Below are 15,417 nucleotides of genomic sequence, written 5' to 3'. Positions count from 1 at the left end.
CTCATTCCTTAAACCTCACTCTTAATCATGCTCCTAAGTATTATTCTCCATTTAAGGTTCACTTTTTAAAACAGACAACCATGTCCTGCTCCCAGCTTCACGGAAAACATTTGATCGGAGCCAACAATCTTAAGATTCAAGCCCTACCTATACAATTAACTAGCTGAGAAACAGAAAGGCTCAATTGGAGAAGTCCTCAACTAACTGTGAAGCCCCTGGCCACTCGGAGTAAATTGCTGCCTGGGATGATTTCCTCTGCATTTTAAACTTCGAAGGCACAGCGGGGGGGGGGGGGGGGACACACACAGGCAAAACTGTGAGTCAGTAGGACTGCCTTCTCCACTGTAAAGACAGAACTCAAGAATGACAGGAAGGGTATGTTCCATTGCTCTGTCTGGTAAAATAAGAATCAGGTTGAATTTGGGAGTGGGCTTCCTGGTTATTTTCCTGTCTTGTCCCTTTTAGGTACAGTAGAAAGGTCCCTGTAGGGGTTTGACGATGACACTTCAGTACACAGAAGAGCGAGAACATCTACACTGTCACGGTCCTTTGCCTGGGAAGAAAGGATCCTGCCCTTCGTGTTGCGTTGAGACCTGAAGGCAACACAGAAAGCGAAAGGCAGCTCCCCCAGACCAACCAGATTTCAGGTGTCACTGCATTTCTGTGAGAAGCCAGAGCATTGAGAATCCTGCCCTAGTCTCCAGCTCCCAGGGTGTCATTGGATGTGGTAGGTTCTCCCGGCTGGATGGCAGACAGCTTCGTGTGGGACACAACTCTGAGCTAGGACTGCCCCTCCCAGAGGTCAGCTGGGGCTGACACTGTCCAGGCATTGCCCAGGGGAAAGGGTTGTGGCAAGGTCGCTCAGAAAACGCGGGAGGAGTCTGGCGGTGATTGATGCTGGGGACAGGACGAATGAATAAAAGTGCTTGTCTTGGGGACAGCAGGGACCCGAGCTAGCTGCTGAGCATCCGCACTGTGGCATTCTCTCAGCCTTCCGTCAGAGCCAGGCTGCGTTTGCTGAAGGAGGAGGGCCACGGAGCAGCTGGACTCCTGCTGCAAGCGGCAAGCCCCCCAGGGCAGTTCAGCCACCCGCGACCCGCGGAGGGGGCTCCCGGCTCAGCTCCTGCTGCCTCCAGGTAACTAACCATTCTGGTTAAGGGTTGAATTAACATCTGTGACTTCACCTTGCTCTGGAGCTTCGCGCTTGACTTAATAGTTCGGGGGGTGGGGAGGGACTTACTCGTAGCAGTGATTTAAACTGAGATTGGGTTGCAAAGCGACTGCGTGTTTGAATTCACCCGGAGAGCACAGAAGCTGATGCTGATATTCTCGAGGCTCTTGCCGAGGGCTTGCCCTTGGCCGCTAGGTGCCTTCTTTCCGGGTCCCCACGCTTCGCTAAAGCGGCCTTGCTTCTGGCCGGCAAACGTTTAAGTGTTCTTTTCCTGGGACACCCAGCCTTCCCCGTCTGTCTGGAACACCCCTGCCGGAATGCTCCGCCCCACTGGTCTACCGCAGGGCCAGGAGCTGGGGATTAAAACCCAGCGAGCAGGGTCAGGCGGGAGAGCGAGAGCAGCGACTGCGGGCGAGCCGGTGGCGCGCTCCCAAGTTCCGCGTTGGCGCGCGAACCAAAGTTACTGTTCCACGCGGGTAGCGGCGGCCGGGCTGGTGTGAGTGTCTGCAGAGGCGTGGCTGGGGTGGCTGACAAAAGTGCCCTGTCTTCATTCCCCTGTCGGTCTCCAGGCTGACAACAGCGGAGCCGCTGCTGGACTCTTCCCCGGAGCAAGCTGCAACATGCAGCCGCCAGCAAGCCGGTGCGGACGTGCCTTGGTGGCTCTGCTGCTGGCCTGTGGCATGTGGGGGGCTTGGGGAGAGGAAAAAGCATTCCCACCTGCCCAAGCCACAGCGTCTCTTCTCGGGACTGAAGAGGTTCTGCCGCCACCCACTAAGACCTCCTGGGCAAGAGGTTCCAACTCCAGTCTGATGCTTTCCTCAGCACCTGCCGAGGTGACCAAGGGAGGGAGGATGGCTGGAGTCCCGCCAAGAGCCTTCCCCGCTCCGTGCCAACGAAGTATTGAGATCAGCAAGACTTTTAAGTACATCAACACGGTTGTGTCCTGCCTCGTCTTCGTGCTAGGCATCATCGGGAACTCCACGCTGCTGAGAATCATCTACAAGAACAAGTGCATGCGAAACGGTCCCAATATCTTGATCGCCAGTCTGGCTCTGGGAGACCTTCTACACATCATCATTGACATCCCCATCAGTGTCTACAAGGTAACGCGCGCCCCCGACAATGAGCTGGAAGCGAGGCGGGTGGGGGTGGTAAGTGGACCCCCTTTGAAGGATGGGGGCGTTGGAGGGGCGCGTCCTCGAGGAGACTGCTGCTCTCCTGATAGCTTCTGGGTTTTCTTGGCTTCTGACAAGTGTGGCTGTCTGAGCAGCGACATTATCACCAGAAACCTGTTAAGAAAGGAATAGGGTTCCGCAACCCAGGCACACGAATTAAAGGCTCTGCGGAAGATGATGGAAGTCATATATTTTAAAAATCCTTTCTACGTAACTATGATGAAATTTAACCTTTGAGAATTACAAGTCCCAAAGTCAGTTTTTCTAGGTGCAACCTCCTGAAAATATGGTCCCCAAACTAGGAGTGCGAATATCACCTGGGAAGTTGTTAGAAACGCAAATCTGCCCCAGACAGAGTTCACATCTTCAGCCGTCCAGGTGGTTCATGGGCCAAGGAACTTTGGAAAGCATTGCTTTGAGGACCCAGAAAGTAGGAGTTACAGTAAAGTTTTAGGGAAAAAAAGTGGCTTGGACTAAAGAGGCCTAGATGTAAAATGTGAATCCTTGCTGCGAGTGGCCCGAGATACTCTGCATGGAATTAATGTCCTGGTCCAAGTACTCAGTCATTCACATTACTTCCTCTAGCCATTCCAACAACCTGCAAGGTGATATTTATGGCCGTTTCACACATGACCAATAGGATCTTCAAAGGCCCTCTATGAGTTACAGGTGGAGCTCAGACTCCAGTATGTCAGATTCCCAGACTCAACACTCATGGCATCATCACTGATATTTCATGGTAATGCGTGGAACACGGGCAAGAGAGTGGAGGACTCTGTAATAAAGTCCGTGAAAGCTTCAGTAGTTCACATTACTGTCATTCCCACTGTTATCAGAAGAAATGGGCTCAGAGAACCAGGCAGTACACAAACAGCCACACTGTTGACTCCGGGAGTTTTGAGAAGTTAGGACGAGTCGTGTCCTGGCACCTGTGGGTCTCATTTTCTTCCATTTCCCAATGAAGTGTCTAGGACCCTAGAGGGAATTTGTGATGTTAACAAATACTGAGCGAGTGAAAAGAAACGTTTAAGTGTAAAGAAATGAGAGTGTGCTTTGTGGACTTGCTAAAGGCCAGTCTTTGCAAGGAGATGGGATGGTGTTAGTTTGGGGAAGGTAGTGAAGAGCGCTGCTGCCTGAGCGGTCACCATAAGGAGCCCTTGACATTTCCCTTCCCTGGTCTCTGGGAATCCTGATCTCAGTAGCCACATTTTAAGGGAATTCCAGACATTTCTGAGGCTTAGAGATGGGACATAGATTAGGATCCAGACCCTAGAGGGAAGCGCTACCAGAAACACAGAAGAAATGCTAAAACATGAGACAGCAGTTGCTTTTGATGACCTCCAAGGCTTTGCCTGGAGACATACAGGCTGAAAATTTTCTTAATTATGGTCACAACTCTGGTGGGATCAGAAGAGACCCACTTCTTCTGGAGTGGCGAGTTAGGTCTCTCCATGGGGGCTGGGCAAGCTTTTCCATTCAACTCTTGCTAACTGAACTCAGCAGTTCGAAGGTGGGAAGTGTGAGAAATTTAAAAATAGCTGAAATCAAGATCCAAGTTGATGGGTGCTCTGTTTTGGGGAGCATTGGTTGACCTGCACATTTAATCAAGTTAGTCACCTCCCTGCATCAACCAGCCACTGAACTGTTGTGTGGAAGGCAAACTTGAAGACAGTTTCTTCCCTTGGATGCATGTAGACCAGACATAAATTGGCTCTGTACCGGACCGCTGTACTTTCTGCCAGTCAAATGACTATTTTGATGAACCAGAGAATATCTGACTGGGCATGAAGGTTTACTTTCAAGTTCCTCTTGAAAGTTCCTATTTCCCTGGGAAGTTATATCCTTTACCCTGAGGCTATTCAATGCAGCAAAGAATACTTCTGAAACAAACTGACGAGTCATTACAAATCTAGCCACTTAATCATCTAAATCTGTCTAAACCAAATCCAAGTCATCACTTACGTCCCACAGCTATGAGTGTCAACATGAATTCCTGCAAATCCTACTGTCTTGCCTCTGGTTTAGTCTGAGGCTGTAACAGTGGACTTTTTTTTTTTATTAGCCACTATGCACTCATTTTATTTCAGTAAATTACTCAGATGACATTTCAAAGAATGTATTGCTATCATCCTTTATTTAAGTCATTAAGGAAATGAAAAAGTTATTTGCCCACACCATTAGAAAGTGATTACTTTTGACTTGGACCCAGCATATCTGGTCCTAAAATCTGTAACCTTCCCTGTCACAGTTGGTCATGAATGCTAAGGCACATCATGTCCTCCTCCAGCCTCCTAAGCTTCGTCAGGACCTCGGCTTGAGTGCTTAGGAAGAATTGCAACTCATGGTCACATTAAGTAAAGACACACAGTAAACATTTTCGGAATTTGAAATGTCAGAATTGTAGTCTGAGAGTCCTCTTCAGATGGTCTATAATATTCAGCATAGTGGATGCTATTCTAAAGACTGTTTACCACAATACCTAAGACGAGTTGAAAGTCATTTTATTCATCTAAATAATTGTGGCAGCATATAACTTCTAAAAATATGTCTTTTAGAGTTTTGGAGCATTGGGCAATATACTTCCCAAAGAATAATATTAGTGAGTTGTGACTGCTGCTTTAAATGTTTTCTAAAGTAGAGCTTTGGACTAAGCAAGTAAATCTCTAACTTTCTGACAGGCTGTTACACCTGTCCTTTGAAATCCAATATATGCAATTTCTGGGAACTTGGTGCCCTTCATCTCTTCTATTGATATGCCCTAGAAGCTCAGAAGTATCCTTTTGAATCTATTACGCACATCTGAAGGTCAATAAATAGAGAGTTCAGTAATGCTGACAAATCACAGAGTGTCCATCCTTCAAGTCTCTCTAAAATACAGGCAGGGTTTTGAGTGAGGTCCTGCTTGCCAGCAGCTGAAAACCTTGAGAAACTTGTCTGCCCTCTCCTGCCTTGCTCTGCCCTGTTTTGCAATGCTTCTTTTCAGTATCTGGATTCCTAGAAACTTTCTGCCTGAGCTATTCTGCTCTGTGGTGTCCTGTATCAAGAGGCCTGGGAAGAGTCTTGGGACACTGAGAAAGCTGCAGATACAGAACACTTCAAACACTCATGTAAATTATGTGTGAAACAATAAGCCCTTTGAACACTCCCCATTGAGATGCATGGGCTGTGCTTACATTGCAGAACATGAAACAGCTGAAAACAGGGACAATCCAATCATCCACCATGTGTATTTTGAAATGACACACGAAACAGTACAAGACTTCATATGAATTTGTAGATAAGTAGACAGATACCATCTGGCCCTGGTCCTAGTGTATAGTAAGCAAATAATAAAAACTATCAGAATGTTTGTGTTTCTATATTGGAATAAGAAAGGAAGTTGATTTTTGGAGTGGTTTTCTTCAGCTTTTGTCTTTACACACACGGCTACAAGCATCATAATTCATTGACACACACGTGTGTTTGCACACACCTACATGCATAACTGCTTCTAAAGGGTGAACCTCTAAGGCTGCCATTGCTAAGTCAAAGAGAGTTTTATGTACTTGCAATTTTGGTAGATATTGTCACATTGTTATTACCATATGCATTTCTTTATCATCTGTGATATGTTCATGAGTTACCATCTCCTTGATTACATGGTATGTGTAGACATCTGAACTAAAAGCTACTGTTCAAATACCCAACATAAGGCTTAATCTCTCCTTATCCACAAGCCGCTTACTCTGCACTTCTTACTTACACTAAGATGATGGCGGCATCTACTTTGTTGCGTCTAAGAACCTACTAGTGAGTTATGGTGGGTCAGGTATCTAAGCTACGCAGAAAGCAAAAGAGTTGAGAATACTTCTCGATGCCAAAGTGCTTTAAGATTACTGGTTGGCTGGCTCAGTGCTCTGATTTCGTTTGGCTTAACAGTGATTTTTTTTTTTTTTTTTTATAGATTGATGGCTGACTGGGGATGCGTTTTAAGTGCTTGAGAAAATAATGAGCTTTTGAATTAATTCTGTATCTTACTTAAAAAGATAATTCTCAGCCGGGTGGGGTGGCACACATCCGAAATTCCAGCACTTAAGGAGGCAGAGGCAGGTGGATCTCTATGATTTTGAGGCCAGCCTGGTCTATAAAGCAAATCCAGGACAGCCAAGGCTACACAGAGAAACCCTGTCTCGAAACACACACACACACATATATATGTGTATGTATTTCTCTTTTTGTTAAGACAATAACTGGATGTATATAATTCTCAAATAATAGCTTGCTTTTCATGTAAGCAACTTGAACTTATAAAATCTGCTTCTAAACTAGAAGGCAGATTGGATTTCCACACTAGCTACTGTGATAAAGATCTAAATGTAATCTGTGTGCAACGGTGGCCAAGAGCTGAAAGTTAACCTTGGGACATGCTGGAGCACTGTCAGATTGTCTTGCTGTTAAGACTTTGCCACCATAGGAGAGTGACAACTACGGAGGCCTACTCCTGACAGGCAACATTTCTGATCTTTAACATGTAACCAGTTAAGCAGGAGCACACATATCAGTAAAATTCTCCCCTGACAAAATGGGGGAGTGCTTCGCTGAACCCCAAATGAGTTTTGAATGAGAAGTCTTGGCAGGCAGGCAGGAATTTTCTGTTCGTGACACTATCAATTATCATTATGAACAAATTCACTCTTCTCGATTCCCTACATAGATAGATCCCTTGTGGTTCTTAACAATTGTGAGTAAACTGGACTAATTGGAAAAGTAAACATGGAGGGGCCAGCACCGCAGTTGGCTTTTGAAGTGACAGCTATTTTCTCTGTAAAGCTGCAGTATATGTACACACAGAGAGCTCAGCATCACCGAGAGGAGAGTACTTCCGCCACATTTAATAACAATGCTCTCATTACCAGTCCTGTAGCTGAGCTATGTCAGTTACATCCTAGCCACGATGAAATATGCTGGTTGGCAGAAGCATTTTGTGTCAAAAATGAAAACAAGCTTATCTTTGAGATTCATTTATTTTTTTATTTTTAAAAAGAAGTACCAAATAAGCACATGAAAATGTTCTCTTTGAACAGGAGCTAATAAGTGGGAAGGCAATTGTTTCTGGGTGACTTAGAATCTATTAACAAACAGCTCAATGCGCATTCAGTTTAGTGGCTACAGCAGCCAGTAACAGAAGAATGCATGTACACAAGCAATATCATGCCTAGGACATCACATCAAGGGGCTTTCTCACTTACGTCTAACTAAAAAGAAGTGGGAAAGCCTGGCCCTTCTGTTTGAGGGTGTTGGCCAAACTAAATAATAGATCAATAGCAGATTCAAGTAACTCAGAAACTCAAGACATCATGGCCCTAGCACACTGTTTCACATGTTGGATGCAGATTACTGTGACAAAATGCTTAACAAACACTGTGCTCTGCACAGTGAAAAGTTATCTTTGCCTTTGATCTGGCACTTGAACACTCCGTGAATTGAAGCCCCTAAAATTGGCAGATAAAGTTTCTTTCAATGTTGTAAGGCTTATCTGTGAAAGGCTTCACTTTTTTTTTTCTTTCCTTGCTCACATAGAATAAGTTGTACAAATTGAAAATATTTCCGTAGTTGTACAAAATGATGACATGGCCAAGCTCTTGTGTTAGGGCCAAGAAACCCTGTTCTTCATTTCACAAGGAAAGCCATATAAGGTTATCTTGGTGTGGCTAATATGCTATAGTTGCTTATTTTTAGAGAAACATGTCAAATGCTGATAAATGATTATGTGATTTAGAGTGTGTTGACAGAGAAAGCCTGAGCTGAAATAAGATTTTAGCTCTAATTTATGATGTGAAACAGCCTCCTCCAGAACTTTGCAAAGCCTTCAAGAGGTTGGTTCTGTTTGGAGATACAGCCCTCTGTGGTGTCCGAGTACACCTTGGCCAAAACATGGCTGATCTCAGCCTTCTGCATTCTTGGTGGTTTATAGCAAGCTGCCATTCTTTCCCTGTAGGTTCCCCACTGAAAGTGCAGGAAATGAAAAAAGTGACCAAAACATGGTGGACTATGAAAAGGTGAATGGAGAGTAGCAATAGAGTCGAGGCTAGAAATGATTATTCTTGAGTCAAAAAGTATCGGCCAAGTTTACTGAAGCATTTTCCAAGTTCTCCCTCTTTGGGGCTCCTGGTCCACTTCCCTGTGTCAGTTTCACTGCGGATTCCAGACAGAAGACAAACCAACCTCAGGAGATTTACCCTGAGCACAGCCTCTCCGGTGACTTAAAGGGCTGCTAGAGTCTGTAGAATTCAGACATCTGACAAAAAGTCATCGGTGTCCCATAAAATATTACACAGAGAGCACTGGGCCCAACTGTGGTCTGAAATGGCTTAACAAGCTTTGTCCTGGTCTTTCCCTCTGTGCTATATTCTAAGTCCTGTGGCTGTAAGGACCCCAGTTCCTGGTCTCTTTAGACATTTTGGAGGATCTTCTTAGGAGACCCAGCTCACATAAATGAACCTAATAGTTTTGTTAGTTCACTTAGCTGGGCTTCTTAAGAATATAGAATGTGTCCAGAGCTCTGTGAATATGATTTTTTATGGATATGATTTTAAGTTCAGATAATGGGACAGTAATAATCTTTTTTTTTTGTCATACTAGGTATGAAACCCAGTGCCTGACATATGCTGGGAGATCCATTTCTTTCCTGGCCTGTTGCAGCCTTATAAATATTCCATTTTGATAATAATAGTATATTACATTTAATGTAAACTTGAATTTTGATGAAACGTTTTCAGTATTTTTAGTTTTCTGATTTTCCTAGAGATTTCTTACAAGCACTGTATTTAATTTGTCACCACAAAGCCAGAGTTCTATTCAGTCACAGAAACATTCCAGAACAGGGGAATTCTCTGCTGTTTGAGTAGATGAAACAGGTTCCAGGGCCTCTGCTTCCCACAGCTACGGTTGTCGCTGTATATACATTGTGATCTACGTAAGTGCTGTCCAGAGAGGGACGAGTTGATATCATTTCTGGCCACATATTTCTAGCTCACATAGCCTAATTCTCACATGACTATTGCATTTTGATTGATGCTAAACACTTGTAATTTGTGTTTGTCCCTGAGGACATGGGCACAGTACATTAAAAAAAAAATTCTATGGACTTAACCATAAGCAAAGCATACATTTTCTCAATGAATAAAAACAATTCAGACATGGAAGTCCCTGAGTCCCTTATTAAAACGGTAGTTTAAAACTCCCCCACCAAAATAACACTTATCAGCTACAGGAAACTGAGATTTTTTTTTTTTTCAAAGAATATTTCCCATCCTAAACTTTGGGAATGTAACGACCCATTCTTCCCTTCTTCTGATGTTTATACAGTTAAAGATCTTCTCTAAGGCCAAAGACATGTTCCCAGCTCACGGGATGGAAGCAACTGGCTGTTTCCTTTTATGCATTGCTCACCGAGCCTCTTAGTAATCATCTCTAACCACCTGTATGTACCATAATTAGGTCCTTCCAAGAACGCAGGGTCTCGATGCAACAGTGAGAATCAGCAGGGTCTGTTTTATGTCAGTCATTTCCGAGACAGGTCTGCAGTGGGAAGACAACTGTGGGAGAGGCATTGCCTTTCACCTCTTCCTGTCAGCTGGGAAGGTCAGAACTCAACAAGTCCTCAGCTCACAATGAAGCCATATCCCAGAGGCTCTGGCTCCATGTCAAGATCAGCTGGTTAGAAGATTCAGAAGGAAAATGCACTGTCCTCTCTGTTCTCTAAAGAACATAGTTAGAGCATGAGACTGTGAGCATTATGAAAAGATTTCCATCTTCTGTCAGATGCAGTCACTCGTTCACTCATGTTTATTCAACATGCATTTAATGAATGACCACTGTGTACCTGGCAGAGTCCTGAACACTTGAAATGTCGTAAAGCAGTCTATGGGAATTTTCACTCAAAGCTCAGCAGACACTCCTAATTTTAAAAATAATAATAATTAAAAAAAAAAAACAAAGTGGTATGTGTGGTTAATGAAGCAAGTGAACATTTCTTCGTGTAAGACGATTAGCTTTGGAATTTCCTGATTTTATAGGCTTGATTCCTTTTGGTATGAGCTAGGTATTAACAGGTGTTTTCCCCATTTAATTACTCAAGAATGTAAGGTTTAATTAAAAAGAGAAATGAAAAATGTAAAGCCCTTTGGGGGATTTTGTATTTGTGTAATAACCTCAAAAAACAAAGGCTGTTCCCTACTCATGCTACTTATCCTTATAGAAGAAAATTTAAAACTATGTAATATAAAAATAATGTTATAATATGATATTAAAATAGCTCGTTTGGATTGCCATGCCCTTTTCTTTCTAAACTTATAAAAAATTATAAATTAGAAAATGGCCATTCTTGAGCAGAATTCTTATAATTGGCCTGGTTGCCAAATGTTCTTTTTTCGATGTATTGTTTATTTGTTTGCTTTTGTCACTCAAAGGAAGTGTGCTTTGGAATGAGTATAAACAGGCCGGAACAAACCTAGTGTGCCATTTTGTCAAATAAACACCGCAGTGTAGTGTCTGTAGGATGCATCACCAACAAGAGCTATTGAGTTACCTGAGACAAATGGAGTGGACACTAGAGTCAGTTACAGGAGTCTGCTCACCATGATAGCCATTAAATAATAACGTATATTCAAACTTAATTTTTAAAAGTATCTGTAAGTTTAATTTCTGTGGAGAGGGCACACTGACCTTCTTTTTCTTTTGTGATGGGGATTGAACCCAGGACTTCACACCTTGCTAGAATTGCTTTCTATCTACCCTACTGAGAGTAGCTTCAGACCTAGATAAATTTTTTCTGTTTTGTTTTTGTTTTTGTTTTTGTTTGTTTGTTTGTTTGCTTGTTTTGTTTTTCTAGACAGGGTTTCTCTGCATAGCCCTGGCTGTTCTGGACTCACTTTGTAGACCAGGCTGGCCTTGAATTCACCTGCCTCTACCTCTCTGGGTTCTAGGATTTACAGGCATGCTCCACCATGGCCAGCAAGACAGATTAAACACACACACACACACACACATACATTTAAGTCATCTTCATCATCAGGTCATAACATTAAATCATGCAATTAAAGGGGTAAAGCCCAAAGATAAAAACAAAAACAGGAAGTAAGAAATGTGCTATTGCTGCATTTTTACTAACATTACTTCTTCCTCTTTTACTAAAGTGTATGAAAAATACCTAAAAGCATCCACTCACAAGGCTTTAAAATGCTGTCTTGGTTGAGAGTGGGTATCCCACAAACCTCACAGGCCTTCTACAAGGATTCGAGTGTTAAAGAAGTGCTTGTTTCCTCAGCATCAACAAGCCGTAAAGACCAAATTTCCCAAAGATGACCACTAGAGATCATGTGATTGACAGAGCTGAGCATCAGTAGTGAGCATGGATTCTGTCAGAGGAAAACAGACTTAGCTGGGTTGCCACAAAACCTTCTGACTTTACCCTTTTAATTAGATAGCTTAACGGTAATGTCTAAATAGTGAAAGTGGATCAAGCATGCCATTAAAAAAAAGTCAGTTTGGGGCTTTGTAGAGGAAAAGCACTAGAGAGCATCCGCAGTTCTCTTCCTTACTACGGAATGATGGGAGCAACAGTCTGCACTCTTCTCTCATCTCCGACTCTCAGAGCGGCAGCTGCCAGTTTGAAACTGAAAGCATGAAAGCTGGTGAACAGGAATTTTCTCTTCTCTGCAGCCCCCTTCCCTTCAAAATTGCAAATTAGAGAGTGGTAACAGCTCAGTTCTCATTAGGCTCTGTACTATCGCTCGGTCGGATTTGAACAGCTTGGTTACAGCTTGAAGTTTATGTTTCCCTGTCTTCTGTGATAACACAGGTCAGAGGTTGGGCTGCAGGCCTCCCAGTGGTATGAAGAGCAATAGCACAATCCCTCAGCAGAGCCAAAAATAATACCAACCTAAAAACAGAGCCTAGACGCAAGATAGAGATCATTTTCGTTGGCTGCCTGATTCCTCTTTGATGGCCTGAACACTCCCATATCTTGTTTCTTCTGATGGCTGCACCTATCTGCAAAACATCCAAATGTTTGAATGTTATATGAAAAAAAATAGCTTGATATTTAAGTCATTTTTTTTTCACAAAAGAGCCATTAGAATAAACAAATACGTGAATAGAAAAGGGATAGATAGAAGACAATGATGCTGATGAAGGAGATAGATAGATAGATAGATAGATAGATAGATAGATAGATAGATAGATAGATAGATAGATAGATAGATAGATAGATGTGAAGCTGAGAAGTCCCATGACCTGCCATCTACAAGCGGGACTGTAGTGGTATATTCCATCTGGACCTAACAGCTTGTCAACTAGGGTGTCACTGCTTTACTTCCTACTTCAAGCACCAGAGAAAATGAGAGAAGGCCGAGCTCAAGCAAGCAGGCTGGAAAGAAAAAGAAAAGAAGCCTTCCTTCTTGCACTTATTTTTATTTATTTATTTATTTATTTATTTATTGCCTCAGACTCTTAATAAATTTGTTGATTCCTGCCCGCAGTGTAAAAAGCATTCTACTTTACTAGGTCCAGAGGTCCAGATTTTAATCTGGGGGCTGGAATACACCTCAGCTGTAGCTGCTCACCTCATAATCCAGGCACTGGGTTTAATCCCTAATACCAAACACAACACTTCACTCAGATCTTGGGTTGCGTTTAGGGGCCCTGCAGCACCTGCCAGTCAAATAGGTATTTCAGGTCAACCATCAAGTTGGATGACTGGGATACAGTCTCTTGTTGCAGATAGACATTTCACACACAGCTACGTGATTGTGATTCAAAACTGTTTTAACTCTAAGCATGCTCTTTCTGAAAGGCCAGTTTTCAAAAGCACTATTTGGAAGATAACATCCTGGTTATAAGCATAGACTCTAGAGATACGCAGTTGGTGTGGATGAGTATCTGTTATTAAGTGAGTAAACTAAGTACTCTTTGTCAGTTTCATACACGTCCAAAGGTATAAACACACATAATCAAAAGTGCTTTGATGATATGTCTGCTTAGTTAAACATCATGCCAAAGGGCTTTGATCAGGCTTACAGCACTAGACACGGGACCCCTTCTGTAGAGTGGACCTCAAATCCAATCAGAAAGTGATTTGTTAGCACCCTTACCATCGTGCCCTTTTGCACATGTGAGCACATCATGCTTGGCAGTTTGGTTTTATAGTTCATAGAGGTCTCTGTTAGATAAGACTCGTGTTGTCCTGTCTCCCCCAGCAACTTGCATAACACCTTCCAGCACCTAGAGAGCTGGTCCTCAGGGAGGAGGGCTCCAGCTCAATTCCTCTATTTTGCAACCATGGTCATGTGCATCTTCAGATGAACTGACCTGTAAAGACTTAAAAAAAGGGGGGGGGATGTGGGCCCTTAATAGGTCAAACACTGAGTCCTTTAGAGCTCAAACAAAGAGGAAGGGTACAGTTAGTTACTTTTCTTACCATGATAATCTTGGAAAACAAGGCCATGCAATGTTGACTTTTGCCTTACCCAAAATTTAGCCAAGCTCTTCCTGAGAAAGGGAAATTGAATCAGGCTTTTGATCATAGAGCAAGATCAGGGTATGTCTATCCTCAGGGTCTATAGCAGAACTAAAGATTATCTGTAGAGGAGTTAAAACAAAACAAAACAAAAAATCCAGGGGCTGGAACTAGAGTTGGACTGGCTGTTAAAAGCACATGCTGCTCTTCCACAGGACCGGGGCTCTAGTCCAGTCCTTACATCAAGCAGCTCATGATCACGTGTAACTCTATTTCAAAAGTATTTAATGCATTCTTCTGGCCTCTTCAGGCACACACACACAAATACACATATAAAATAAATGAATCTCTAAAAAGTATGTGCTGGTCACGCATGGCCTCTTGTATAGTTATCTTTACTTGGTATGTTACTTTGGATAGCCTTTTTATTCATCATGTCACCCAGTAAAGTTTGGAACCCTGAAAATTATCTACAGGTTAAAATCAAGAAGCTAATGTAGCTACGAGCCAACAGGGATTTTGGGTGACAGATCCAACAATCAGTAAAATATCCAGCTTAGGCCAGGTTTTAGGAAGATCTTGATCAGAGTTGCCAATGCAAATGAGTTCAAGGTTGGGAAAGAAATTATGTAAACAGAAATCATACATATTAGCTTCAAGGGGAATATAAAACAATCAAACAAAGAATAAAGCTGGGGACAAACATCTGTGTTAGAAATAAAGGAGCTGAAATCATATGTAGTTTTAGCTCATTGTCTGTTGAAGAAACGCCTTTGAAGGGAATGTGATCACATTGCTTGTCCACTTGTCTTTGGTTGCTCAGTCAGATTGTGATGGAGTAAATCTGACTCAGGCATGATATGGTCAAGGTTCAATCACTGCATGTTTCAAATCCAGATGGACAATGAGCAGAATATCCCAGCTTCTGCCCTGTTTTAAAGCCCCGAGCTTATTTTTCTTTTTAGGACCTGAGGGCTTTAGTTTTTAGCCTTAACCTGACAAAGAGATGCGTCTATGGGAACCCTGGTTGGAAGCAAAGTCATGAATCGAAAGTTGAACCTCTTTTAAGAGTTTTACACAGGCCTGAAAGTGATTGCTCTGTGGTTAAGAACATTCACTCTCTTAATAGAAGACCTGAGTTCAGTTCCCAGCACCTGAAATGGCTCAGAGCCACCCTCATCTCCTGCTCAAAGAAAGGTGATACCCTCCAATATGGAGACAACCATACATGTACATGTGCACATACACACAGGCGAACACACACACATATATTAATCATCATCATAATGATCATAACCATGGTAACAATGTAGACAGCCAACAATTGGGCTTTCCCTTCCTAGTCAGGTCTCTCTGGAGGATGGAATAATCTCTCATGCGTTCATTAATAGGGTTGGAACTGGATCCTATTGTTATGTGTTACTCTCACCTGAAGCTAAGTAATATCAAGCACCTGATTCCATGCCAAGCTGGCTTCTTCACAGATTCTTGAAGTGGTTCTTTTCAAAGTATGCTCATTTTCACTGTCTTTCTGGTAGATTGTGTTTTCCTTGAAGTATGCAATTTTCAGGTGA

The 15,417-nt window shown here is 42.9% G+C and overlaps 1 protein-coding gene across 2 annotated transcripts in view; it reads left to right on the top strand.

The window, feature by feature from the left end:
- Window positions 1-850: 850 nt before the first annotated feature.
- Window positions 851-15,417, top strand: part of Ednrb (endothelin receptor type B) — a 71,408-nt gene continuing 56,841 nt past the window's right edge. The window contains exons 1-2 of one of the 2 annotated variants that reach the window (XM_060391570.1): window positions 851-1,136; window positions 1,741-2,274. In XM_060391570.1, the coding sequence (XP_060247553.1) occupies window positions 1,792-2,274 (483 nt within the window). In that variant the 5' untranslated portion in view covers window positions 851-1,136; window positions 1,741-1,791. Of the gene's footprint in view, window positions 1,137-1,526; window positions 2,275-15,417 lie in introns of those variants that run through there. The other variant, XM_060391571.1, reaches the window with a different exon arrangement.

The sequence above is a fragment of the Meriones unguiculatus genome, chromosome 9, assembly GCF_030254825.1.
Source record: "Meriones unguiculatus strain TT.TT164.6M chromosome 9, Bangor_MerUng_6.1, whole genome shotgun sequence".
NCBI classification, from domain to species: domain Eukaryota; kingdom Metazoa; phylum Chordata; class Mammalia; order Rodentia; family Muridae; genus Meriones; species Meriones unguiculatus.
The sequence above is the reverse complement of the archived record's forward strand: the minus strand, read 5'-3'. Positions and strand labels throughout refer to the sequence as shown.